This window comes from Seriola aureovittata, chromosome 13 (assembly GCF_021018895.1).
Source record: "Seriola aureovittata isolate HTS-2021-v1 ecotype China chromosome 13, ASM2101889v1, whole genome shotgun sequence".
NCBI lineage: Eukaryota > Metazoa > Chordata > Actinopteri > Carangiformes > Carangidae > Seriola > Seriola aureovittata.
In genome coordinates, this window is record NC_079376.1 from 3407183 (window position 1) to 3433285 (window position 26103).

The window sequence follows — 26103 nt, forward strand, 5'->3', positions numbered from 1 at the left end:
GTTCCAGCTTAAATATAAGAACTTACACTTTTTTTTCTGTTTTATGTGATGTCAGTTGAGTATCTTTGAGTTTTGGTCTGGTTGTACAACAAAAAAAAAACAATTAGAGGACATCACCTTGGAATATTTAGTTGGACTTTACTATAAGTGCATGCATAAAATGCTAAACCTTAAAGGTATTGAACGGATACCAAGGTAAAAAGATAACATATGAGTAGATTATCATTATCTGTTGACGTGAAACAAGTCACTGCTTTGCACTTGAATAAACATGGAAAATGCAGGAAGTATACTCAATTATTTTCAGACCAAATGAGTTGATAAAAACAAAGCTGTAATTTTCCCAGTGGCTCTATAAACATCAGCTGCATTTGGTCTGTTGTGATGTTGGTCCGTCCGGCCACCAGGCGGCGCTGGCCGCAGAGCAGCGCCCCGGTGCGGCAGCGTCCTTATAAATACAGCGGAGAAGACATGGGCCAGTTCAGCGAAGAGAAACAAGTGTACATGTGTACGACACTGGCGTCGTGTTGGTTGATAACGTAAAGGTAAGGTCCAAAAAAATGCACCTATTATCACAACAGCACTCCTCTGCCGTTATACGGCTATTTGTCCGGTTCAGCCCAAGGTCGCCGGGCGGCACGAGCCGAAGAGTTGACGAGTTAGCAAGTTACCTGGCTAGCTACAGCGGCTAACCAGGCTAACGTTGGTTTAAGTTTGCCTTATCGAGAAAAGCTGATGGGAAACATGGCAGCAAATAACGTTAGACAGTCTCACCTTTACAACACATTACCCTGAGAAGGGGGGAGGTAACCCGGTTTAATTTTTGACCCTGGAACTGGTCAATGCTAGAAGAAGTTTTACTAACTGCTAGTTGCTAAGTGGTAGCTCAACTTTAACGGTTTTGTGTCTTAGCTCGTTGCCCCCACAACTTGGTCATATAACAGTGTTGTCAGTTCAGTGTTGAACTTGTGCATTGAACTGGTTTGACGTTATAACTCAGCTGCTGTCGTTGTCACGTCAGCGTTGGTGAGACATGTTAACGAGCTAGCTGGTAGCTAACTTGACCTGTGACCGGTGTAACAGCAAATTCTGTGACCCAGTTAGGAAACTCAGTTAGCGTTATACTGCATATGCGAATCTTTTAAATCATACTTTATGGCATAGTGTATTTTGGGAGCTGTTGTTGTGATTTCAGAAACTCTGGTTTACGGGTCTGCAGAGCCTATTGTTATTATTAGAGCATATTATTATGATTATTATTATTATTAACAACAATATCATATGGGCACAGAAAACCCTAGGAGTTGTAGCAATTGAGATTGAGGTGGAATGAAGAGTTATCTTATTTTTAAGTGTTGAAGCTATGTACGTTTTCACTCATAACAAATAAACATTTGAATTTTAAAGTCAGTTTTTTGAGTGCGTATATCCTCCAGATTCTTTAACACATGCACTCTCCCTTTTTCACACTAACAGACTTGTGTACACATTCAGTTTGTTTTATACACACTGGCATACCTCTGTACAAATCACAACTCTCCACACACATCCATATTTGGTTGTTTTTCATGTAGTTCAGTGCAATCTAGGCTTCCAGCTAAACTATCTGACCCACAACAAAAGCATAAGCTTTCCATATTGTAGTTTTGCACTTTTACGTGATTCTTTGTAAATCTACTGTTGATAACACTATACGTTCAAGACAAAAATAAAGATAAATATGACCATGTAACATCAAATACTGCCCCCTAGGGCTGCAACTAACTATTGGTTTCATTATGATTAATGTGACTACTGTGAAAGTATATTCTTGAAAAAACAAAACAAACATCAGATGTCTGGTTTTGTCTGGCCTATAGTCCAACACCAAACAGATTCAGTTTACTGTGATATAAAACAGAAAATCTTAAAACTTGATAAGAAGAACACAGCACTTTCGTTTTTATTTATTTTTATTTTTTGATGATTTTTTGATTTAATGACTAATTAATTATCAGAATAGTTGTTGTTTTTTGTTTTGTTTTTTTACAATCAACTAATCATTGCACCTCTACTGCAAATTACAAGATGAATAACACAGGTAAATAGTATTATATTGACCAGAACAGATATTGCCAAATGTGCGTCAACAACAGTACTGTCATTCAACCATAGATCAACTGCCCAAGTCCTAACAAATGAAGCAGTTGGATAATATCAACCGTAGCTAGAGGTTTAATGTTGCTACTGTTCATCAGAGGAGGACTCGTGGTGTTCACTTTGTCGTTCCAGAGTGATGCAGTGCCTGTCCAGATCACAGAAACAGAGCCAGGTTTACATGGGATCCCACTGACAGGAAAGGTAACGCATCACTCACCTTCTTATTAACAAACCAAACACTTTGTGACATGCAGATCTGGCCACTGAAAACAGGATACGCTTCTGTCTTTTGACTCTAGGTTTGCACTTTTCTGCCTGTTGAGAATCACTACAAGTCAGCATGTCTCATCGAGGGCCTTTAACTGCTGTCATAACAACAGTACTAGGGGCGACCTTAGGAGGGCTGCTCGTATGGCGAGTTTACCGAACACGAAGGAAGAGGCTGCCTTCCATCCAGAAGGTGGCTGATCCCGTGGAGGCTCCGCATCCTGTGGAAAAGGAGTTCACGGCTGCGGAGTATCAATACATCCAACCGCAAAACCTTGTAGAGAAGGAATTCAAGGCCGTGGAGTGTCAGACCGCACAACTGCCCCCTCCTGTACAGATACCTTCTTCTGAACAGCTGCTGGGTGTGAAACCAGTCATGGTGAGCTCTGAGGAGGAATGGCAGCAGCTGTGGCCACTGATGCAAAAGGAGCTGTCAGTCTTCCCTGTGCTGGGGCTTGACTGTGAATGGGTAAAGACCAAAGGCGTAAGAAATACCTTTTGCATGTTTTCAGAATACGAAGAGGAAAAATCCACCCTGAATGATTCAGTGTTGTACCCTGTTTGTTTGTTTGTTTGTTTTACATTCAATGGATAATGATTAACTGAGGAAATAATCAGCACATTGATCAATAATGACAATGATTTAGTTGCACCTTGGACTTCAGGAATTTATGACCTATCTTTTTTCCCCCCTTAGTTTCTGACATTTTCTAGACAACAGAATGATCAAGAAAGAAATCCACAGATTGACTGATGATGAAAAGTTGTTGCAGCCCTCTTGACAATAAGTTCAGCTCAACACTGGAAAATCATCACTTTTTACTTTTTAAGTTTTAAACTAACATTTAATTATCATTTAGGAAAAGGAAATCAAGGGAAACGGGGAGTTATATCAGTGCTTCCATTGAGATAGATCACCCAGAAGTAAATCACTCCACCTGGTACTAAAAGCAAACAACAGAAAATGTTTAACATCCATTTTTACAATCTGTACAATAATCAGAAGGGTGGAATTTTCCTTTTAAACATCCTCCTTTAACATTTCAAGTGGCTCACCCTCCTGTCTGACCTGGCTGCTGTTTCCCGCTGCAGGTGTCGGTGAAGGGCCAAGCCTCGGCGGTCTCCCTGTTACAGATGGCCTCGTACTCGGGTCTGTGTGTCCTGGTGAGGCTGCTGCCGTTCCGCAGCGGTCAGCAGGCGTTCCCACTCAGCTTAATAGAAGTCCTCCGAGACCCCCACGTTCTAAAAGTCGGCGTCGGTTGCTATGAAGATGGCAAGCGTCTGACGCGCGACTACGGTCTGTCCCTGACGTGCACCGTCGACCTGCGCTACCTTGCCTTAAGACAAAGGTACAGTCGGCTTGATGTTTGTAGCAGTGGCGTGCCGTCAGTGCAGATGTTTCCTCACATCTGCCTCTGCTGGCCAGTCTGTAAAAGTCACCGCACGCCACTGGTTTGTAGGAAATGTAACTTTTGGCTCTTGTTTGTTGTTAATCTCACTGTGAGAAGTTGTTTCCATAAAGTAAAAATGATTGTTTTTGATTCTTTTTCCGTTGTCAGGCAAGCTACAGTGAATAATGGCCTCAGCCTGAAGTCCCTGGCGGCAGATCTGTTGAATGTATCTCTAGATAAATCTCTGGGGCTGCGCTGCAGTGACTGGGAGGCAGATCAACTGACGCTGGAGCAGGTAGTGATTCATTGTGTTACATCATTCTCCACTTATTTTTTTTTTCCCAGGAGTGTTTTTTCTCTAAATTCTTGTTGTCTGCTCGCTCCAGATGACTTATGCTGCCAGAGACGCCCAAGTTTCCATCGCTCTCTTCCTCCATCTCCTCGGCCTCCGCTCTGACGCCGGACCCGCCTCTTCCAGCGGGAGCTCCTACTCTGAGTTGGCCGCCCGCTGCCAGGGCCTGGTGGACGTGCCCTTCAGGGGCCGGGGAGACGGAGACGACAGGGCCGCTGATGGAGAGAGGAGGCGGAGGACACGGAAACCACCCACTTATGAAAGCCCAGAGTCTGGAGATCAGCAAGTCCCAGACCCACGAAAGAATAACAAGAGGAAACCACTGGGTGTGGGATATTCTGCCAGGTGAGGGGGAGGGAGGGGCAGTAAACACCAACAAAATCCAAGAAGCAGTTTTCATTCTAACTGATGCTAATCTAAAGTTTGGTTTAACAAACTGCAGACTTCACTCTTACAGGAAGTCTCCTCTCTATGATAACTGCTTCCTCCACGCTCCTGACGGCCAGCCGCTGTGTACCTGCGACAAGAAGAAAGCCAAATGGTACCTAGATAAAGGAATAGGAGGTACACCACAATGTGTGACCATTAATACGAATGTTTCTCATTCCGCTTTTCAACTTTGAGGCTGCAACATGCAACTTTTAGTTTACAGCTTCGTCCTTAAACATTCAGCTGGTGAAGTTTACACCTGAACCAGCAGCTGTACGCAGGCGGTGAAGACAGTCGGCCATGTTTTCAAAAGACCTGTCCAGCAGATTTGTTGCTCTTTTTTTCACCTGAAGCTTTCCAACACATTACTTTGACTCATGGTGGGATGAAGAGGGGAGACGCGATATGATGGGGGGGGTGATTCTCATTTTCAGATATTTGTCTCAGTTGTTCACTCGAAAAAATAACATAAAAAAAAGAGAGAGAAGTTCCAGCTTTCCTCCCCGCCTCCTCACAGCTGTGAGTGTGTGTGTGTGTGTGTGTGTTGGATTGTTGGTTCCCCTCTACATCCAGAAAAGGAAAGGTGTGAACGTCTTAGCGTAAACACATTCACATGTTGACGGAATAAAACAAATCATTGTGACTAAAAAGTTGCATGTTGCAGCTGTAAGTTTATTCTGAGGAAGTGAGACAGTTGATTTATGATTTCTCTGCTTGAGCTTCATCTCTCTGCCTGTTACAGGAAAGAGAGATTCAGAGAGCGGCCTGTTTTTTAAATGGAGTTTGTGTTTGTGACTCAGTGCTTCAGAGTGAAGAGCCGTTTGTTGTGAGGTTGCTGTTCGAGCCTTCGGGACGTCCTGACTCCCAGCAGGACTACTACCTCACTGCCAAGGAGAACCTGTGTGTGGTCTGCGGCAAAGCAGATTCCTACATCAGGTTTGACCCGCTTCGTTTGTTTGAAGTTGTAAAGAAACATCAACGTTGCTCCTCTTAGTTTCCTCACGTTGGAGAGACACTTAATGACTTTGCAGATGTGATTAATACGTTTCTCTGATCACAGGAAAAACATCGTGCCACATGAGTACAGACGACATTTCCCCACAGAGATGAAGGACCACAACTCCCACGACATCCTGCTGCTCTGCACCAGCTGCCACGCCGCCTCCAACGTGCACGACAGCTTCCTGAAGCAGCAGCTGGCCGAAGAGTTCGCCGCCCCTCAGGGCTGCGAGGAGGGGGTCCGTCTGCTGGAGGACTCGGACCGACGGCGGGTGCGTTCGGCGGCTCGGGCTCTGCTCACCGCCGGGGACGGCCTCCCGGAGCAGCGGCGAGAGGAGCTGCAGGTTTTGATCAAGAGTTTCCTGAACATGAACGAGAGGCAGGAGCTGACGGATGAGGCGCTGCAGCAGGCGGCCGGTTTGGAGACCAGGTGAGTTTGAGCTCAGTGACAGTTGAGTGATCACACCGCCCATAAACGTGTATCATGGCTATTTTATTAGCATTGGTTCATGAAAGGATAAAAGCAAGAGACTTAACAGAGCGCATCAGTTTACATCAGTGTTGGTTAATATGTACCAGAACAGGCTTAACCTCAACAGTAAAAATGACATCAGCTGTTTTATTCTTGTTACTGATCAGAGCAGAATCTAATTTAGAAACTTAAATTATTGAACAACCGCCACCTGTAACAACTTTTTGAGGACAGGAAACACTTTTACACTTCTCCTGTTGGCAAAGATTCCTCTCGTCATTGAGCCTTTTGTCTCGTGTGGACAATAATAACGACTAAAACACACGTTTCTGTATCTTGTTCATCAGTCACACTCTGCTGTCAGACTCTAGTGAAGAGTCAGTCATTTTCTTTTTCTTTGACGGTTCATATTCTTCAGTCTGATCTGTGACAGCTGTAATGAATTTACTTCTGCTGTTTCAGCAAAACACAGAAGCCTTCAGAGACTCCACTTGTTATAAACAGACTTGAAAACACTTGATAGCTTAGCAAAAGTACGGCTACAAACATCCCATAATTCTCACTGTAGTCGTGACACTGGTACCATCTCTATTCAGAAAAAATATGAACATGTGATTGTCTAGTCCTCAGGCCGATACTTATCAATAATGAGCTAATACTTGTGATGATGATGAGTCGGTTTGTCAGTTAAGCTGGAATCATCAGTCATGTTCACCTGCTGCGTTGCATGCAGTCTGTAGAGCTGTGTCAGTTTCCCGCCCCTCTCTCCTCTGAAGGATCTTCAACGAGGCGTACGTGCCTCACGGCCTGAAGGTGGTGCGAGCTCACGCTGAGCAGGGCCTGCTGGGCCTGATGGACCTGGAGCGCCGCTGGAGGCAGCACTTCCTCACCGCCATGCATCCTCGCCACCTCCCGCCTCTCTGGTCCGTCGACCACAACCACAGCAAGTTCCTCCGCAAGTACGGAGAGGACCTGCCCATCAAACTCAACTGACCGTCGACGTCCACGAAGCAGCTACGCACCAGGACAGGAAACTCCTTTTTGTTTTTTCTCTTCTGCTGATCAAAGTGCCGGATGAGTTTGAAACTTCTGCAGCCACTTTGTCGAGTTTTCAAGCCAAATATCTTTTTTTCTTTTTTCTTTTCTTTTTTTTGAGTGAGCAGGTAAATGCACTAATCTTCCCGCCAGGACCAAAATGTTACCAGCATGTGGCGGCTGTCAAGTTCCCTGAGCACACTCGACCTGTGATGGACGCTGGACAACGTTTACCAGCGAGATGCTGCTAGGTTTCCACGTGGACCTGAGTGAACGTAACAGAAACTCTCCCTGTGGAGAGGAAAGCCAGCACTGAATCTAAAAACACTAACTGCAACGCCATGGTGGACGTTATGTCACTGCAAATGGACACTTTTTTTATTATGACAAATATATAATTATTTATGGAAAAGGTTAAGATAATGAAATTTAAGAAGAGATTTTTAGACAAAGCTGCTGCCTGCTCTTACTGTCCCCTTTAAATTTAATTACCCCCCACACACACTCCCCCCTGCAGGTCAGCAGCTTATTACCTCCATCAGTATGAGAATAAATGATTTGCTTTGTAGAGAGCGGGTCATTTTAATATGACCTTAAATCATCCGGCGCTCCGCCCTGCTTTTTATTTCAGTCTGTTGTCTGTTTTAAGTCAATAGATGAAGGATGAATTTCCCAGAAGCAACTTGAAATCAAATTTCATCTTTGGCCATTTTTGCTTTTGAAAAGATGAGTTTGGCCTCAAGGTGCCTTTTTCAACCCGAGCGTGTTGTTTGCAGGGAGGAGACGGACGCCAGCGGAGTTTGGCCCGTTTAGTTGATCATTTAAACTTGTGATGTTCACGTCCTGCTGCTGATTCTCCCGGCGGTTGGGACATCTCCATGGCTCATGTTTTAATGTGCCTCCTAATCCCCAAACCAGACCGGAGACGTGTCGCAGCGTCGGGACGTGACCTCCTTTCAGTTTACAGCCGTTTTCACACATGACGTCGTTTTTCCAGAATCCAAACTGCAGTGAAGAAAAGGTGCCAACTCTGGCGTGATGCTGAAAATGACCTTTAAACCACGCCCGCCCTCCTTTGCAAGGCAGATTTATCTCTTGAGCATAATATAAATTTATTTACAATACATGAAACTGTAAATTCAATAAACAGCTGATTTTGTCTTTATTCATATTTTCCTGGATGTAAGCCCTGAAGCTGTTTGTTTTTCCTAAATAGTGAATGTTAAAAAATAAATAAAAGTCATGTTTGTATTAATCCTCTGACTTGTGTTGCTGGTGAATTCATCTTTTACAAAAGACACGAAACATTCAGCGTTTGTTTTTTTTATTTCTTACAAAATCACAGTTTAATAAATAGTCTGTAAAAATGAGTACAAAAGCGGTTTTTCTTAACATTTCATATATGAATCACTCATGACTTTCAGGTCAAAGGAGTCTTTAGTTGGATTTTTTTTTTTTTTTGTCAGGAATGACTTTTTTTTTTTTACAATCTAGTTTTGCTGAATTAAGGCCTCTTGATTTTGGCATCAGAACAATCTGTCAGTCAAATGTTTTGTATCTGAAGTTGAATTAGTGTAAGAGTTATGAGCTCCCCTGGTTTCACAGTTCAGTCAGAAAAATTAAAACACATTTACAAATAAATAACAAAATGGCTCAACATGCAGATGTTATCCCTTTGTCCTAAAATGCTGAGAAACTAAGGATTTCTCTAATGGTCAGTGTTTGACACTGAGGACATGATGCAACAATAACAATGGCACATGAGGCTGCTTCACTGAAGGGGATTCCACCACAGTTGACTTGAGAATTTATTTTTATTTTATTTCCAGTGTCCCTTGAATTAAAGAGCAGAGATTTTGGCAAATGTTTGGAAGTGCTTCTTAAAAAAAATAAAAAAAATAAATAAATAAAAACGAGTCAATTTTGGTGGAATTCCCCTTTTTAAGAAGTTAAGCGGTGACGAGGAGTGCAATCCTGTGTTGTGAAAGACACTCTGACATCTTTACTGCATTACAGCGAAACCTCTGAGGGCGGAAACACACCTGAAGATTTAATCACTTCTTCAATTCTCCTTTTTTTCTTCTTTTTTTTCTTGGAACAAATTTCTGTTAAAGGAATAAACAAATTGGGAAATTTGCTTATTTGCTTTCTCACTGAGAGTTAGATGAGAAGATCGAGACCACTCGCGGGCAGCTAGTTAGCTTAGCTTAGCATAAAGACTGGACACAGCTAACTAAATCCACCTTCCAGCACCTCTAAAGCTCACTAACGAACATTTTATGTTTCCTTTGTTTAACTAATTTGTACAAAAACCAGCCCCAGACTTTTTCCTGAAGCTTGTCGTCACTGTGTGGTTGTCAAGACAACCATCAAAAAGGTTTTTTTGGCTCAAAAATGCAAATTTATACTCGTTTCCATCCATTTCTGTTGCATGAAAATTTGCTATTTCTGTAGTCGGGCAGCATTGAAACCATTTCTACAGGAAGAAGGTGCGATCCTGATGCTACGCTAAGATAACTGTAGCCTCATGTTTACCACACAGACGTGAGCGATATCGATCTTCTGCTCTAACGCAGCTCGAACAAAATACCAAACTATTCCTTGAAGAATCCTCTAGTGTGTGTCTACCCGAACTACAGCAGAGCGTTTCAACACTAAATTACTGCATATTATAACTCCTTTTGTTCATTCCAACAAAAGACAATTTCACATATAAAAGAAAATGATGATGCAATTTAAGACATGAGAAGTCCTGTTTGATTTAGCCCCCAAAATCTCATAAGTGTTTTTTTCTTTTTTTTTCTTTTTTGAAGGGACAGGTTACTTTCACATTTCAGAACACCAGATGTTACAGTATTTTAAACTTCACATTAATTATCTTTTTCTTTGCAGATTCCATTTCCTTAAAGGTACACTGAGTCAAAGGCATGTTCTCAACATCTCCAATGTGACCCCTAACAGTTTCTCCAAAAACTAAAACTTTGAAGCACATTTTTCAATTTATATTACAAAGATTTTGCAGATTTTACATTTCGACCTTCAAGGTAAAATCCATCCACAAAGAATATTTTGCACATGTTTCATGAGGGAAAGTCTGAGCTCAACTCTCTCTTATGAACTTCATATGAACAGAATTCACATTTTCACTCAGACCAATAAGATTGTCACATTAACATAAGACGTTGCAAAAATTAAATATTGCTCCAAAATGGCTGCGTGAAAAATAAATCTTCGGCTTAGTTCAGCGGGCTACAGACCGATAATTTAATGACGAAGTGAGAATGTGAAGCGGATGATTCCTCTAGTTTTTCTTTTTTGGTCAAAGGCTCTTTGATGATGCAGAGAGGCTCGAGTTCTGTACAGTGTCTGTCGTGGAGAAACAAACTGCAGTTTTGGTGTTTTTCTCTCGTGAACTGGACGTTTTTTCTCGGTACGTGACGGAAAGTGACCCTCAAGCCCTTGAAACATGTTGGAAACACGATTTCTAAACTACAGGGGCTGCGATGACAAAATAAGCATCTTCCACTCCTGAAAAAACAAACTCGGGTTTTTATCCAATGACGAAGATAAGCTCAACAGGCAAAGATCTCCCCCCCCTCCTTCATTGCACCACCACTGCTCCTAACAACCCTAACTCATTATTGCTTGCATGTTAACACACACACACAGTATGGGAGAGCGTTCGTGTCTCTGAAAACAGACAAAACTATTTCACAGTCAGACTCCAGCATGAGCCGCTACAGAAGAGGATCAGGGCCACACGTGGAAATGTTCGCTCGTTTCTTTAGTCTCAGAATTACGATTTAAATCTCAGAATTACGATTTAAATCTCAGAATTACGACTTTTCTCAGAATTACGATTTAAATCTCAGAATTACGATTTAAATCTCAGAATTACGACTTTTCTCAGAATTTTGACTTTAATCTCAGAATTACAACTTTTATCAGAATAACAACTTTAATCTCAGAATTACAACTTTTCTCAGAATTACAACTTTAAACTCAGAATTATGATTTTTCTCAGAATTACGATTTAAATCTCAGAATTACGACTTTAAACTCAGAATTACGACTTTTCTCAGAATAACAACTTTAATCTCAGAATTTTGATTTATTTTCTCATTATTCTGAGATTAAAGTCAGAATTCTAAGAAGAGAGTTCACATGTGGCCTAATCCCGTTCCGTAAGCGACAACAAGGGTCCAAATAAAAAAAAAAAAGCACAACTTCCTAATGTTTTTTTTTCTGCGCCTCCTCGGGTTCGTTCTGCTATAACAAAGACACACTCCAGTTTGTGGGAGAAGAAACACAACATGGACGTCTGCTGGTGTAATCAGGATGTAGCAAGTCACAAATTCTTTGGAGTTTCATTCGTTAAGCCGAGATGATGGAGCCGGCGGGGTTTTCATGTACCGCCGCCGCAGGATGCAATGTTTTTCACTCTCTCTTTCTCTTTAGATTCACACAAATTATTTCCAATTGAACACACACTCATCACATACACACACACACACACACACTCGTCACACACTTGCTGCCTTTCTCAATGCAACTCATCTGAAAACACAATTGGCACAGATTATCAAAATAAATACCCTGGAAGCTTGGCACTATGCAAAAAAAAAAAAACTTCACGTTTTTTTTTTGAAAGAAATCTTATAAAAAACTATTGAATAATCTCAGTCTACTCCACGTTTTCGTTATCCTCACTATTACTTATATACTATATGCTGATGAAGGTTACACCAGTGTCGTAAACCTCTGAATGACTTAACTACCACTGAAACAATATAGCTCCTATTCAAATAGATTTTTTTTTCCACAAACGTACATCAAAATGAAGTATCTAACATCTATCAGACTATAGATAGTGCTGTTGTCTGGTATGCATCTCTTTATAGTGCCTCTTCATTTTTTACCCTCCTCCCTCGTCCTTCAAACAATCAGTTCCTTTAAAGTAAAATCTGAAGCCCAGAAACAAAATCTCTTGTAGTTCTGGGAACAGATGAGAAGTCAAGTGCACCTTCCTCTGTGTTACCCCCCCCCACCCCACCCCCAGACAGATGTTGGCGTGTCAGTGGGGGACGTCTGTGGGGGGCAGATTACCTCACAGGTGTCCCTCCAGGATGCTGGTGACAGCCTGGTCCAGCGAAGGGCCTGACGTGGCCCTGGTCGGGGCTGCAGAGGGGCCCTGCAGGCGCTGGAGCTCCAGGATGCTGTCGATGGCACTCTGTAGATGTTCACTGAGCATGTTGTCCTCTTGGAGGGGTGGAGGCGGCGGGCTGAACCGCTGCTCCGGCTGAGGCGACGCATCCACCCTGTAACATTTCAGTTTTGGGGCACTGACATCTCTGGGAGGCAACTCGAAGCAAGCGGCCTGTGGCTCTGGCATAGAAAGAGGATTTGGGGCTTTTATTTTGGAATTGGGTGCTGTGTGTGGGACTTCCTCTGCGGTGTTACCAGGCAGAGCTCCGTTGGAGATCTCCTCCTCGTGCTGAGGGCGCTGGGGTGCTCCGTTGGGTGCCTGAGAGTGGCGTTCGTTTACGGCTCCTCCGCCGTTGGTCAGCTGCCCCGTGTGGTCCCTCTTGAGTCCGGGGTCACAGGCCGAGTTGTGGACCACCTTACGGGAGCCGGACTCCTGCTTGATGGTGAGCCTGAGAGCCCCGCGGGAGCTGGAGCGGTACGTCTTCAGTCCCGGGGGCCGGTCGGACAGTCTGGTCCACGCTGGTGGAGAGGAGGGGCTGCCGGAGGAGCAGAGGTGGGAGGGGCCGGACGAGTGGGCACCATGAGGGGAAGACGCTGATGTAGCCAAGGCCATCATGAATGACTCTGGAGGAAAGAGAAGGGGGTGTGATTTCACCTCATCTGGGACTCTGGATCATCTCCAGACCTCACTGCCTTTCTGTGACGCCGGTGCTGACGTTTCCTTCAGTTTATTTTCTACCTTTTCATCATTGAACATGTAAATCCTTTCACCTCTCTTGACCCTCAGCTGTACTTGTCCTGAACTTTGAAATATTTTACTTCTCTTTATTAGATCATCAACCACTGTTTTTGTTGATCTTATTTGTTACTATCTTACCTGTTTGATATAAAAACGCTTTTATTGTGAAACACTTTGTAACCTTTGATCTGAGCAGTGCTTCATAAATAAATCTTCATTTAAAGTTTTCACTGGAACCTTTCGACCTTTGACCTCCTCGTGAATGAACCAGACAGAGATTTTCTTTAATCAGAGGGAAATGTGTTTAAAATTTGATGCAGGTAAATTAAAGGGGAGTACTGGGAAGGAAAAGGGCTTCACTTTTATTTACACATTTCCAAACATAGTCTCGTTCTTTTAAACTCTCGTTGTTACATCCTGCTGTTTTTCCAACAATAATCCATTATTTTTATGAACAACATTAGTGTGAATATGTGACATCTGTCCAGAGATTATGGAAGAGAAACTCATTTGCAGTAAAGTTTATTCATGTGTCTCTGTAAGTGAAACATCATTAAGAAATGTAGGGGTTTTGTTTTGGAGAGCATCAAATATCTATTGAGAGAATCTGTAATATTTCTGGACGATTATTCATAAGTCTCGGGGTCAAACAGCAGCGAGGTCTGAGACATTTAACAGTCTTCAAGAACCCCCCCCCCCCCCCTCAACTTTTTAATTAACATAACAACCCCGCTTTAATTTGCTCTTAACCTCTCACATGTAATTTTTCCATCACCACGCTGAGTCTTTCTCAGCACGCCCCTGCTCCACATTTACACAGCTTAATTACACATTCACACCTGGGAGCTGCTCTGAAGCAAATATGGAGGTTAAGTGTCGCGCTCTGAGGCGCCGCTAAATTAGTTTGTAAGAAAAAAAAAAGAAAAAAAGAGGAAATGTGTCACTAATTCACTTTCCTCATTTACCCCGTCCAGGTTTTCTGTCTCAGTCCTGGGATTTCAAACAGCGTCTTTCTTGGCAAAACACACACACACACACACACACGCAGAGAGGCTCCATGTAATAAAGTCGGTGGCGATGATGGTTATTATCTCCTGCCGGGACACTGACCTGGATCTCTGCGGGCTCTCCGTCTGTCCTCCACTAAAGCGTATCGCTCGGCCTGAAGGAAGAGACGCTCCAGCATCACCATCTCCGCCGACGGACTCTCCTGCTGCAGGAAACCACATCACATCACATCCCATCAAACACAACAGCTTCACCCGACTGCTCCGAGCAGCACTGAGCAGACGGCTGCGTTGAATCTAGGTCCTCGCTGCACATTTACTCGTGAAGGAGGGCCTGTAAACAAAGAGCTGCCTGGTCTCATAAGGAGCTTGTTTGCTGCAGTTATCTGGTGATAATGTCTGAACGGAAAGTTAATTAATATCCAGACTTAGTTTAGATTTGGGAGCGATGCTGGAGACACAGAGCTCATACACACAGGTGAGGAGAGAGACAGACAAGCGTGTCTCACCTGAGCTTCTCTAACCAGTAGCTGCCTGTATTTGTTGACCATGTCCTTGGTGCGTTTCAGCAGGAAACCAGACACAGTGTCAAACTCCTGGTCCACTGTGGAAAGAGAAACATCATCACATTAATGATATTATTGCACCATAATGTGGGACTGAAAAGCTTATGGATGTAACCTTTGAATAATGTCTGTAACGCTGTACATCTGACTGGTTTTAGAGGCTGGTTTTCATTTTTGTTTTGACCTTTAAATTTGATGATACACCCACAGAATTTCATCTTTGGAAAGGTGGAAAAAAATCTCTGCAAAATGTCACAGTAAAGTGTAATGTAACCCAGTCCATCGTATATTAGAGAGGGACACTGGCACCAGTTCTGAATTAAAAACTAGATCTTTTGTATCATGGCCTGAACTTATGTTTGTCATTTGGCATCTGTTTTTGTCAACTGAGGATTTAAGTCACCAGCTGCTGTCACATCGTTTTGAATCTACAGCAGATGGTTCATTTTCATCCACCAGAGCTCACCGACCTAAACTGAAGTCATTCTGAGTTGGCAGGTGACCAGCGCAGGTGTGGTACGGCAGCAGGCGTCTCACAGCGTCCCTCAGTGTGGAAAAGGCCGGGCCGGTGAACGGGCGCTGGACCGCTCCGTGGTCCAAACAAAGCTGCTGCTGGAACCTGAGGAACACAGAGAGAACGCCGCGTTAGCCTGAGCTGATTGCACAACAGGCGCAGTGAGGAAACAACATGATTCACTGATTGTTCACTGATGTAATGCAACAGTTATTAATTAGTAGTTATCAGTGGGTTAGTATGAAAGTAGAAGGAAAAGCAGCAGCAGTGAGTGGTAACAGTAGAAGTTACAGTACTATCATGTTACTACGTCCTTGTTTGGAAAAGTGCTGTATAAATAAAGTTTATCATTATATTATTATTATTATTATTATTATTGTTGTTTTTGTTATTATTACATTTTACATTACATTTGTCACAGAGACCCAGAAACCAGCCGGCACACTGGGATACTACATGGTCTCAGGTTTTTGAGTATCAGTTCATTTGTGGATGAAACACGACTTTATTTTTCATGTGAGAAAAACATAATCTTAAAAAATTAGATTAGAATTAGATTTTGACACAAGGCCCTTCTTTAAGACAGGACCACTAGATTACATAATAATCCAGGACCCAGATGACACTGTGCTTTTGTCAAATTGATGCACTTGGGGCGTTTGGGGCAGTTGCCTTCATTGTCCTTGGTAGCAGAAAAGTACTGGGGGCAGGAAAAGACTAGTTGTTGTCACAGTACTGGTGGTGTTAGCCAGAGTAGCAGCAGCAGAGACAGAAGCAGAGACAGAAGCAGAGACAGAAGCAGAGACAGAAGCAGAGACAGTAGCAGAGTAGCAACAGAGACAATAGCAGACATAGTAGCAGACAGAAGCAGACAGAAGCAGAGAGAGTAGTGGAGACAGAAACAGAGAAATAAACAGAGACAGCAACAGAGACAGTAGCAGAGTAGCAGCAGAGACAGTAGCAGAGACAGTTGCAGAGACAGAAGCAGAGACAGCAACAGAGACAGTAGCAGAGTAGCAGCAGAGACAGAAGCAGAGACAGCAACAGAGACAGTAGCAGAGACAGAAGCAGAGACAGCAACAGAGACAGAAGCAGAGACAGAAGCAGAGACAGTAGCAGAGACAGAAGCAGAGACAGAAGCAGAGACAGTTGCAGAGACAGTAGCAAAGACAGTAGCAGAGACAGTTGCAGAGACAGTAGCAGAGACAGTAGCAGAGACAGTTGCAGAGACAGTAGCAGAGACAGTAGAAGTAGCAGCAGAGACAGTAGCAGAGACAGAAGCAGAGACAGAAGCAGAGACAGTAGCAGAGACAGTAGCAGAGACAGAAGCAGAGACAGTAGCAGAGACAGTAGCAGAGACAGTAGAAGTAGCAGCAGAGACAGTAGCAGAGACAGAAGCAGAGACAGTAGCAGAGACAGTAGAAGTAGCAGCAGAGACAGAAGCAGAGACAGAAGCAGAGACAGTAGCAGAGAGAGTAGCAGAGACAGAAGCAGAGACAGCAGCAGAGACAGTAGCAGAGACAGTAGAAGTAGCAGCAGTTGTTATAGACGTAGTAATCGTAGTAAAATGAGTCCTAAAGGACTGAGATTAAAAAACATTAGTGAAGGATCAGGCTTAATCCATGTCTGTGAAACCAACCAACTGCTGTTCAATTAATGAATTAACTGAGGTAAGAAAGCTCCTCTGCAGCGCATCATATCCAGGAACATGACAAGTACAATCTTTGTTTTCTTTTGTTTTTTTACAGGAAGTACAGAACCGAGTCACTTTCCACCACTGGACCCTGACTGCAGGACAAAGTCAGACGTGTCTCCAAAAGCACATTTGAGAGGATGTTCCAACTTTCTCACTCTGTGAGTCTGAGAGGTCGTATTTCTTTCTAACTCTGAGTGAAGTTGTTTGTCTGGTGCTGACTTCCATCAGCACAGAACAGGATCAGAGTGGGTGCTGTTACCTGTGCCTGCGCATTGCTGGTGTGAGCGTCTCCTCTCTCTGCTCCAGAGGACCGGCCAGCTGGCAGACACACAACATTTTGGATGAGATCAAAGGACGGAGACAGGGAGCGCATTCTGAAGTCATTAATAATAAATTTAACAAATCATCATTTCAAAGCTGTTTCGAGACTGGAGCCAAATCAGCTGAGAAGAAATTATTGCGACTCATCTCATGATTCTCAGAGTAAAAGGAAACAAACAAGTTCTATAAAATAATCAGATCAGAACGATTAGTCAGTTATTGGGTTGACGCGAGAAACTTTATGCACCAAACTATTTATTGACAGATTAATTAATAATGAAAATAATCTGTAGCTGCAGCCTTAATAATAATACGATATAAATGAATATAGTTATTTAACATTTAAGAATTAGAAATAATCCAAAACTAAATGGTTAAAAAGTCTTTTCAATTTCTAAAATGTATGTTCTTATAAAAAATACTGTGTTTCTGAAATGACCTGCACCTGAAGTGAATGATCTCCCACCTTGGTGCCTATCTGCTGGTTCGTCTGGAGGGGGGCACAATCCCTGGGAGGTGGGGGCCCGTGAACCTGGACACCCTGGGCTGCTGGAGAGGGTGGATGGACATCGAGAGTAAACGCTTTACTCTCCACGGCCAAGGCAGCTGTTGGCTCTGAGAAAGGACACAGTGACGACAGACGTGGTCACAGTGATGATGATGATGATGATGATGATGGCGATTGGTGATTGGGGAACAGCAATGATGAGTGTGTAGTAAGTGATGGTAGTTTGACTCGCACTGTAACTTGGATTTATTAAAACTGGGCAAATGATGTGTTTACACAGCGCTCCAGGACAAAGGGGGGTTCATCATAGAGAGAGATGAGACTTTGATGTTGATGTTAAACACTTGGGTAATTAAAGAAAAGGTGAAACTCACTGTTTTGTGTGTGCTGTTGGACAGCGGAGTCGTCTCCTCCTTTGGAGAGACCAGCAGCCGTGGGATCAGGCTGCTGCTGAGGCACCGAGACGCTGACAAGCAGAGAGGAGGGGCTGCTGTGGACTGAAGTGTGGGTCGAGGGCTGAGGCTGGGAAACAGACGGCTGGGCCTGGGCCTGGGCCTGGGCCTGGGCCTGGGCCTGGGCCTGGGCCTGGGCCTGGGCCTGGGCCTGGGCCTGGGCCTGGACCTGGGGCAGAGGCTGGGAAACAGATGACTGGATCTGCACCTGGTTCTGGGCAAACAAGGCCTGTGAGACCTGGAGCTGATGAGGGGCCTGGTACTGGACTTGGGGCTCGACGAGAGGCTGTGGAGCTGCGGTCTGGGGGACTGAACCCTCAGGTCCAGGGAGAGTAATCTGAGGTCCAGCTGGAGGGGAGAAAGTAGGCGGAGCTGTTCTCCCGGCGTCCTGAATGGGAGGGGAGGAGCAGAGCAGCGGCGTGTCCTCGGGGTCTGAGTGAAGCGGAGAGGCTTCGACACACTGGTCGGACATCACGGTGCGGGCGTCCTGACCGGGGACTGCGTGGGTCTGAGGTTGGGTCTCTCTCTCGTTGGCCACGGGGGAGGCGAGAGACTCCATGGGCACCACTGGCAGCGCTCCAACCAGCAGCTCAGATGCGATGGGAGAGCTAAGTGCTTGCTGTGATAGAAAAGAGGAGAAAATGAACACATGCAGTTCGATAAATCAGCCAGTCGTCCCTCAAATCTCAATCAAACTGGATCAATGGTTCCAGCTTCCAAATTCAGATTAATCCAGATTCTCCAGTTGTTCTGTGTCTTTAAATTTCCCCTGGCTGCGAGAGGATTTTTTCCTCCTGGTTAAAACTTGAACGCTACACAATCCCACAAAGCAATGAATCCCATTTTATAGATAAAATAAAAATAATGAACTATAATTCTAGCTCACTAAGGAGTGTCCTTCTGTAGAGAGTTAGCGAGCTGCATATCTGTGCAGCTAAACCAGAAGCCAGAATAAGGATCATATCAACAAATTATAATTCCACTGATAGTCATTAAACAGTCACAGTGAATTATCATCATATATTATCGTATATTGATAACATCTGTTGACACACTGTAAACCTGAGGGACAGTCACACAGACACATGATCTGAACTGTCTCTCTGTAAAAAATCAACATGAACCTGTTGCAGATGTTGCATAAAGGCCTGGTTCTGACTCATGGAGTGGGCCACCTCTTCCACTACTTGGGTCATGTCTGCCGGGGGCATCAGAAGTTTGGGCATCTCCACAGCCGGGTCGGGGGCCAGAGGTGGTTCAGGAGGAGGCTGCAGGACTGTGACTACAGGAGGGGAGGAGGCCTGCAGCCCTGCGGAGGGCGGCTGCACCGAGACGTGCTGGAGCACATGTCCATAGGGCTGCAGAGGGAGAAACCAGAGTGAGGTGACCGTGTCTCAGGAGACAGAGAGCTGGGTTTCTCACTTAAACAACATCACAACTGCCAGGTTTAGAAAAGTGCAACGAAGTATTTGATAATTTGACCAAATAAAATGTCAGACGTTTTTATATAAATGATAAAAAAAACTATTTTGTTTTATATTTTTTCTGAAAGGTTATATAACCAGCATTCTGAATGTTTTCATTAAAGACAAAGTGTAACACAGAGATAAAAGATCTGATGACTCATTTACATTTTAAAGTGTGTCTCGACACTGAATCACACACGTCAGAGATAATGTTCTGTGCTGCTCTGCAGGCCGAGACAGTCGAGTGTGTTCAGAGTCAGGCCGCAGCTCAATCAGGTGGCGTAAACTCAGGTGTTTCCCACCATACGCCTTCATCAAAACACCTGTTTTAACATCTCAGGATGAGTGTGTAACCACAAGTGCAACGTGCCGGTTTTAACATCGCAAGAGCAATGAAGCTTTGTGTGGAAGTTACAGTTAAATATGGATTTGATTGCTGAGCTCAAACAAGTTTATGAGATATAGAGAAATAAAAATAAGCAAAATAAAACACAGCAATATGTTTGGCAAAGTTTTTATCTGTGTAAAACCACCGGTACAGTCCTTTAATTTAAAGCTTCACACTGTAACTCCATCTGAATCTGAAACCAACATGGTGCCTGCAGGCGACATAATGAGACGATGGAGATTTGGCAGCAGTTTTTACTGAGGGAGACGGACCTTTAACATCTCCGGTTGTTGTGAGTCATCATTGTGCAGCAGTGGATTTACAGCATGTGAGCATAAATCTGATGAAGTAAGTTGATTTGTGACATATTTCATTCACTACATTAGTTAGAAAAAAGACAAATAAATAGAAATAGAAATCAATCTTCACAGTTTCTCAGTTAAAGTTCCAGAAAATCTACCAAATAAAAAGACAGAATTGAACCTGCCCACACAGAAAGATTCCCTCTGACCTCGCTCCAGAGCTCCTGACCTGCGGAGGAGGCAGCTCACCTGTGGCAGCTGGTGGAACGTCTCCTCTGAACTGCTCCTCTCTTCTTGAACAGCTCTCTCTGGCAGCAGCACCACAGACGCCTGCTGGAGGCTCAGCTGTCCTTCTGGCACTCCTGCCTGAGGAGCCGGGGCCTGGGCGGCAAAAGGCAGCCCCCGAACCACCGAGGGGCCGTTCACGATCGAGATGGAAGTGAGATCCGGGGGGAGCACCCCAGAACTGTTGATCAAGGTAATGTGGTTTCCAAGAGCAGGACTGTGGACCAGGGTGGCACGCTGCCCCTGCCCTCCTGGAGTGTAGGTTCCAGCCAGCTGTGCTGGCATCTGGAAGACAGTGGGAGGTGCTGACTGGAGATGCAAAGGTCCTGAAAGCACAGTGGCCTGGCGGAGCGCTAGCTGCCCTGTGGGGGTGGTGAAGACGGGGCTGAAGTTCAGCTGTCTTTGGGGCACAGTCAGGATCTGAGAGCCGTCTACAAGCTGCCCGGTGGAGGGGGCCACGCTGTGGACCGACGGGCCCTGGTGACCGGGAGTCAGCAGTGGTCGAGCTGCACTGGCAGCTTGAGAGATTGTAACAGGGGACTGGCCTGGAAGAAGGAACTGGTTTTGGCCTTGGAAGAGTCCCTGAGGCTGGAGCACAAAGGAGCCGCCCTGGTTGACTAGCTGCAGGCTGACTGGTTTGGGGAGCTGCTGGGGGGGCTGCGGCGCTGGAGCTGAGGGCTTTTGGCCCGGAGGTTGGGACAGTAAAATATTTGGAGAGGCAGTCCCGGGAACAAATGTGAGACCTGTAGTGGGTTTCTGCCCAGAAGGTTTGGGGCTAATTTGAACCAGTCTGGGCTGAATGCTGATGGGGAGCTTGGGCTGGATGGGGAGGGGGGCCCTCTGCAGGACGATTCCCGGGGCTGCTGCTGTCGTTCTCAGGGTTGGAGTGATAAGAGGACGACTGGTCACACTGGGAACAGCCTTGTGGATGATCATGCTGGAGCCCTGGGCAGGACTCAGAGAGAAGGAGGTCTCTGGAGACGCAGCAGGGAACACATTTCCAGGCAGGAGCCCCATCAGCTGAGGCGGGGCAGCAGGTTTTAGCGAAGGACAGCCAGGTCCTACAGCCAGGAGGGAGGGCTGGGGAGGCTCCACCGCTGCCTGGGTGTCTCTGGGCAACGCCGGGGTGACGGGCAAGGTCACAGACTTGGGTACGAATGGTATGGCGGGAGAGAGGAGAGGAGCAGGTGAGTACAGGGACAGACTGTCCCCAGGTTGGGCCAGACCTGCCTCCAGAGCCATGGTCTGCTCAGTGATCTCCGCCTCCTGCAGGCTCTGCTGGAGGATATCACACGCCACCTCCGCCTCCTCCACTTCCTGCACTTCTCCCTTCTTCGCCTCACATCCACCCTCCACATGTGGCCCACCCTGCACCACCTGTGGGTCTTCTTCACCCTCTGGCGATGACAGGAGGGCCTCCTCCAGGAAGGACAGATCCACGCACCCGGGCGGAGGCGTGTCTGGGGAATCCCTGCCGTCTCCCAGCAGAGAGACGGGGCTCTGGAGGAAGAAGCAGCAGGAGACGGACAGAGAAGGAAGCAGAGTGAAAAGAAGGGGAGAATCGTGTGATTAGCAGGAGTTAACAGGAAGCAGTTTCAGGCACAGAAGGAGAGAGAAAAAAAATCTTTCTCCTGGGGAAAATGCTGGTTGTTGTGAGGCTGCTGGCTGCGGATCCAGACACTCACCGGGGCATCTGCGAAGAGGGAGGGCTCCCCAGAGGAGGAGTTAATGAGCAGGTCTTCAGTCTGCAGCTGGTGGGAGAAAATCAGTCGATTTTGGGTTGGGCTCGTTCAGTCCTTTTACATGCATGCACTATTAAATTATGACTCTCTTTCCCACTGTCAGCCCTCCTCCACGCATCTCACAAGATCGTGAGCCAAGAAATATTCCCATCTCAAATTTATCATTTGCACTATTGATTTTTTTATTTGAGCCTCTCTCTATTTAAGTCGACTCTTGTTACCTCATTGGTCCCATGAAGGAAGTCGTTCAGGGCTTGGGGATCACTGCGAGGACGGAGAGAGCGAGGAGATTAAATCACAGTTAAATCCTGGTGAATATTTGGTGCAACAACAAGACTTTGTTATGTGTGTTCCTGCTGTGACCCAGCGAGAGTCAGACACACACTCACCACAAAACATCAAGTAGACAAGTCCCATCTTCATCCTCCATGTCAACTGAGGAGGAAGAGGAGGACGAATGCATGTGAGCAACGTGATTAATCAGCAACTCATTACACAGGTTTTTATTGTTGTTATGATTGTTTTCATTATCAGTTCATCTCTAGGTAAGTTAGTTATCATGGACGACATCGACAGCGTCACCAAGGTTGTTACTCACCCTCTAAGAAATATCTCAAAAATAAGAGTCTCATAAACTCGTGACTCTCGCAGCTTCCTGTTTTTTGAGTGATATAGTGTAATAACAATAACAGTAATAACTAATAATATTAATTACAACATAATAACTAATAATTTTAATTAATCAATAGTCATAGAATAGTTTAAAAAAAAAACCAATTAATAAAGGTTCCCAGATCTTAAGGCAACATTCTGATATTGTTTGTTTTAACCAAACCTAAATCTAATCCACAGAAATAATCCATTTTAATTAAAAAATATATGAAACTGTAAAACACGACATATCTTCTCATTTGAAGGAAATTTGATGGAAATGTTTTAGATTTAGATGATTGATAAATTGTTAAAATCACTGTTTGTTAAATTTACAGTTGATTGAATGTTTTATCAGCGGACAGTTTCCTTCAGTCCTGACTTTTGTACAGAGAACTAGTTCCTAATCTTTGTGGCTTGTGACCCTTTAAAATAAGAGTTATGTATTTTGAGAGTGATTTTCTCTTCCGTTTGTTTCATTTAAAGTATTTTCAGAGGCCTGAAGAGACGAAGGTATCATTTATTTCATGAGAAAATTAGAAAACACTAAATAATTCAGGGTAACAGGAATGTCTGGTGGCCCCTCGGATCTCTCATGGCCCCAGGTTGGGAACCACTGAACCATTTCACAGTTTACAAGATGAGGCAACTGTTCTTTATCCCACCTAGTTATAAATCATCCAACAACCCGAGGCCCCTCATGTGTGCAGATGGAGACTGACCACAGTGTGAACCTACTTCATATGTGAGAGGCCCCATACAGAGCGGTCAGGCTGAGTTCTGGTGGTGGCCTCATGGGAAGTCGTGGCCGGGCTTCAGTGACTGGAGGCGGGGGGAAGCCAGGCCGAGGCGGCGGGACGGAGACAGGTCCTCCCTCTGCTGGGGCATCGCTGCGTCCTCACGGTGTGGAGAGGCTGTAGAGAGGAGGTGGGGGGGCACAAACACACCACCACATGCCGTCAGGTCACTTGAGGTTACCAAAAGCCAAAACACATTCTCATCTCACCGGTGAGACACAAGATCAATATATGATTCATCAGTTTGTCCTGAGCTGTGGGCAGAGCTGCTGTGGTGTGGCAGCAGGCATCTGGGCAGGCTGGAGCAATAATCTACCAATAATAGCATCATATTTGTGACTGTATCGATTATGCCCGAGGCTGATGAGGAAAATGGAAGCTATTGTTGTGGCTATCACAGACACGAGCGGCAGATCTGAAAGCCTCAGCTGTAAATAGACGGCTCCCCCTGCGCCTTGGATGTGACTTGTCCTCTCTCCTCATGGCTGAAAAACACACACACACACACACACAGAAGCAGCAATGTGGAAACGCTCGGGCACATTGCAAAGCCCAGTTTTCTTAAACATTACTCACTGCCTTACTCTCAATCCCCCCGGTTTTCCCTTAAAAAAAAAAACACACACACACACACACACACAAACACACACCAGACAAACCTCCCTCTCTCCGATCCCGCTGACATATTTTTGTTTACAACACGACAACCGCATTAACACCCTCAAGGTTCCGCATCGCCCAATGAAATCCAGGCAAACGACCCTCATCTAAATCTGCAGCGGCAAGTGCATGCTATTCTCTGGCAATAACAGGACCGGGGGTACAGTGATGCATTTACAGGTTACGTAAGGTGAATGTGTTCATGTGAAATTAATGTCCCAAAAACGATGCGGGGTGCGGAGCCAGCCGCTTGCACCTTGTGGTGTTTTTCAGGGTTTTTTTTTTTTATTTATTTTTAAATTTTAATTTTTTCTGTGAGTGGGACCACGGCAGCTGACGCCTGCTGTAAATCATATCGCGGTAACAAAAGATGCCTTGTGTTAAATATCATTTCCACGCAGCCAGCCCCGAGCGATCCCCTTATCGTTGTGCCATTAGAGTAATTCCGCAATTCAAAAAAAAACAACCAAGAGGAGGAAAAAAAAAAAACTCACCCCTTCTTTGTGGTTTATTGTCCTGTCAAGCGGGCCTCTGCGCCATCGATTCTCACTCAGTGGTCTTTTCAGATGCTAAAAGGAGGAGAGGGGGTGGTGGTGGTGGTGGTGGAGGGGGTGGTGGATGGGGTAGGGTAGGGTTGGGTGGGGAGGAGATGGAGGGGTGTAGAGGGGGGGCGGTGGAGAGGAGGGGGTGGGGGGTACCGGGGTGGGTGTGAGAAACAGACTGAGTGGGAGAGCCGATCACAACACAAAGGTGGAAAAAAAATACAAGTGAGAGGAGGAGGAGGAGGAGGAGGAGGATCCAGCTTCAGCGGCGCGACTGCAGGAGAGGAGACTGGCCGCCTCCTGCGCTCCGTCAGGCGGCAGACGCGTCAAATGTCCCCGCGCTTCAGTGCGGAGCTCCTTCATCCAGGATACAGATGTTTTTCATCTTGTTTATTGATTTTCTTTTTTTTCTTATTCAAAAATCAATTTAATAAAAAGAAAATCAATATATCAAGACTACTACTGTGCCAAAAGAGGGGGAAATAAGAAACAAAAGATATTTTATTCCTGAGCACTTTTCTACAGTCAACACCAAACTGTTCAACAGGGAAACAGAGGCAAAAAAAAGATGAAAAAAAAAGAAATGAGGGATAAAATACTAAAAGAGACACAGAATGAAAAGGAAAGTAAATAGCAAAAGGAGAAGCGACATCACAGAAAGAAGAGAAACCACGAAGAAGAAAAAACGGGAAAAGTGACACAAAAAGACAGAAAGAGTGGGGAAAAAAGGAAGATTCAAGGGAGAAAAGACATGACATAAGGTTTTTAAAATCTTATTCCCACAAGGCCACTCTGCTTTGAAAGTCCAGGAAATTGTAAATATTCTTTGTGCGCTTGTTCGCCTGTATTGAGTGAGAAAAGAGGAAATTACTATGTGCACCACAGCAAAGCAAATTGACATCCTCAGCTGCGCTTTTCTGAAGACTGAAAACAGACAAAGAGAAGAATAACAGCAAGAGAAAGGCAGAAATGACAGAGGGAAAAGAAATAGGAAGAAAAAACAAACCAATGGAAGAAGGGCTGTTTCATCTATATATTTTTTTTAAATGTTATTTCCATTAAGCCAATCTATTGCGAAAGTTTAAGAATTTTAAATACTTTTCCCAAGCATAGTTTAAAAAAAAAAAAAAACAGTACTGTATAGAGCAAGGGCGTAGGTTTGCATGTGCACGGCAGGG

At 44.8% G+C, this 26103-nt stretch overlaps 2 protein-coding genes across 11 annotated transcripts; one reads left to right on the top strand and one right to left on the bottom strand.

The window, feature by feature from the left end:
• Positions 1-422: 422 nt before the first annotated feature.
• exd2 (exonuclease 3'-5' domain containing 2) lies at positions 423-15225 on the top strand. 5 transcript variants are annotated; one of them, XM_056393480.1, is made up of 10 exons: positions 423-545; positions 2272-2340; positions 2439-2890; positions 3499-3755; positions 3966-4092; positions 4184-4494; positions 4592-4713; positions 5379-5514; positions 5639-6007; positions 15100-15225. In XM_056393480.1, exons 3-10 carry the CDS (start codon positions 2480-2482, stop codon positions 15101-15103), a joined length of 1737 nt encoding a protein of 578 aa, XP_056249455.1. In that variant the 5' UTR covers positions 423-545; positions 2272-2340; positions 2439-2479; the 3' UTR covers positions 15104-15225. The 5 variants fall into 5 exon arrangements, with proteins under 5 accessions (XP_056249455.1, XP_056249450.1, XP_056249452.1 ...); XM_056393475.1 differs by lacking the exon at positions 15100-15225 and adding an exon at positions 6826-8347 and having other exon boundaries at positions 424-545; XM_056393477.1 differs by lacking the exon at positions 15100-15225 and adding an exon at positions 6826-8347 and having other exon boundaries at positions 424-545; positions 4607-4713.
• Positions 8392-24989, bottom strand: si:ch211-168d23.3 (BRD4-interacting chromatin-remodeling complex-associated protein). Of its 6 annotated transcripts, none has more exons than XM_056393470.1 (14): positions 24878-24989; positions 23665-23840; positions 22665-22710; positions 22497-22539; positions 22219-22284; positions 20498-22033; positions 19217-19450; positions 18015-18711; positions 17599-17747; positions 17071-17129; positions 15072-15220; positions 14545-14639; positions 14139-14241; positions 8392-12913 (listed from the first exon to the last, which is right to left on the bottom strand). In XM_056393470.1, exons 3-14 carry the CDS (start codon positions 22703-22705, stop codon positions 12192-12194), a joined length of 3894 nt encoding a protein of 1297 aa, XP_056249445.1. In that variant the 5' UTR covers positions 22706-22710; positions 23665-23840; positions 24878-24989; the 3' UTR covers positions 8392-12191. The 6 variants fall into 6 exon arrangements, with proteins under 6 accessions (XP_056249445.1, XP_056249447.1, XP_056249446.1 ...); XM_056393472.1 differs by lacking the exon at positions 24878-24989 and having other exon boundaries at positions 18015-18219; positions 18262-18711; positions 23665-24867; XM_056393471.1 differs by lacking the exon at positions 24878-24989 and having other exon boundaries at positions 18015-18225; positions 18262-18711; positions 23665-24867.
• Between the last annotated feature and the right edge of the window lie 1114 nt (positions 24990-26103).

Excerpts from the sequence above, each read along its gene's own strand:
- exd2 (XM_056393475.1), top strand. The coding sequence starts at position 2,480 with ATGTCTCATCGAGGGCCTTTAACTGCTGTCATAACAACAGTACTAGGG. Across the intron at positions 2,891-3,498 it reads AATGGGTAAAGACCAAAGGC|GTGTCGGTGAAGGGCCAAGC; the intron begins GTAAGAAATACC and ends TTCCCGCTGCAG. Across the intron at positions 4,714-5,378 it reads CCTAGATAAAGGAATAGGAG|TGCTTCAGAGTGAAGAGCCG; the intron begins GTACACCACAAT and ends TTTGTGACTCAG.
- si:ch211-168d23.3 (XM_056393470.1), bottom strand. The coding sequence starts at position 22,705 with ATGGAGGATGAAGATGGGACTTGTCTACTTGATGTTTTGTG. Across the intron at positions 22,034-22,218 it reads CCCTCTTCGCAGATGCCCCG|AGCCCCGTCTCTCTGCTGGG; the intron begins GTGAGTGTCTGG and ends TTCTTCCTCCAG. Across the intron at positions 17,130-17,598 it reads ACCAGCAGATAGGCACCAAG|CTGGCCGGTCCTCTGGAGCA; the intron begins GTGGGAGATCAT and ends TGTGTCTGCCAG.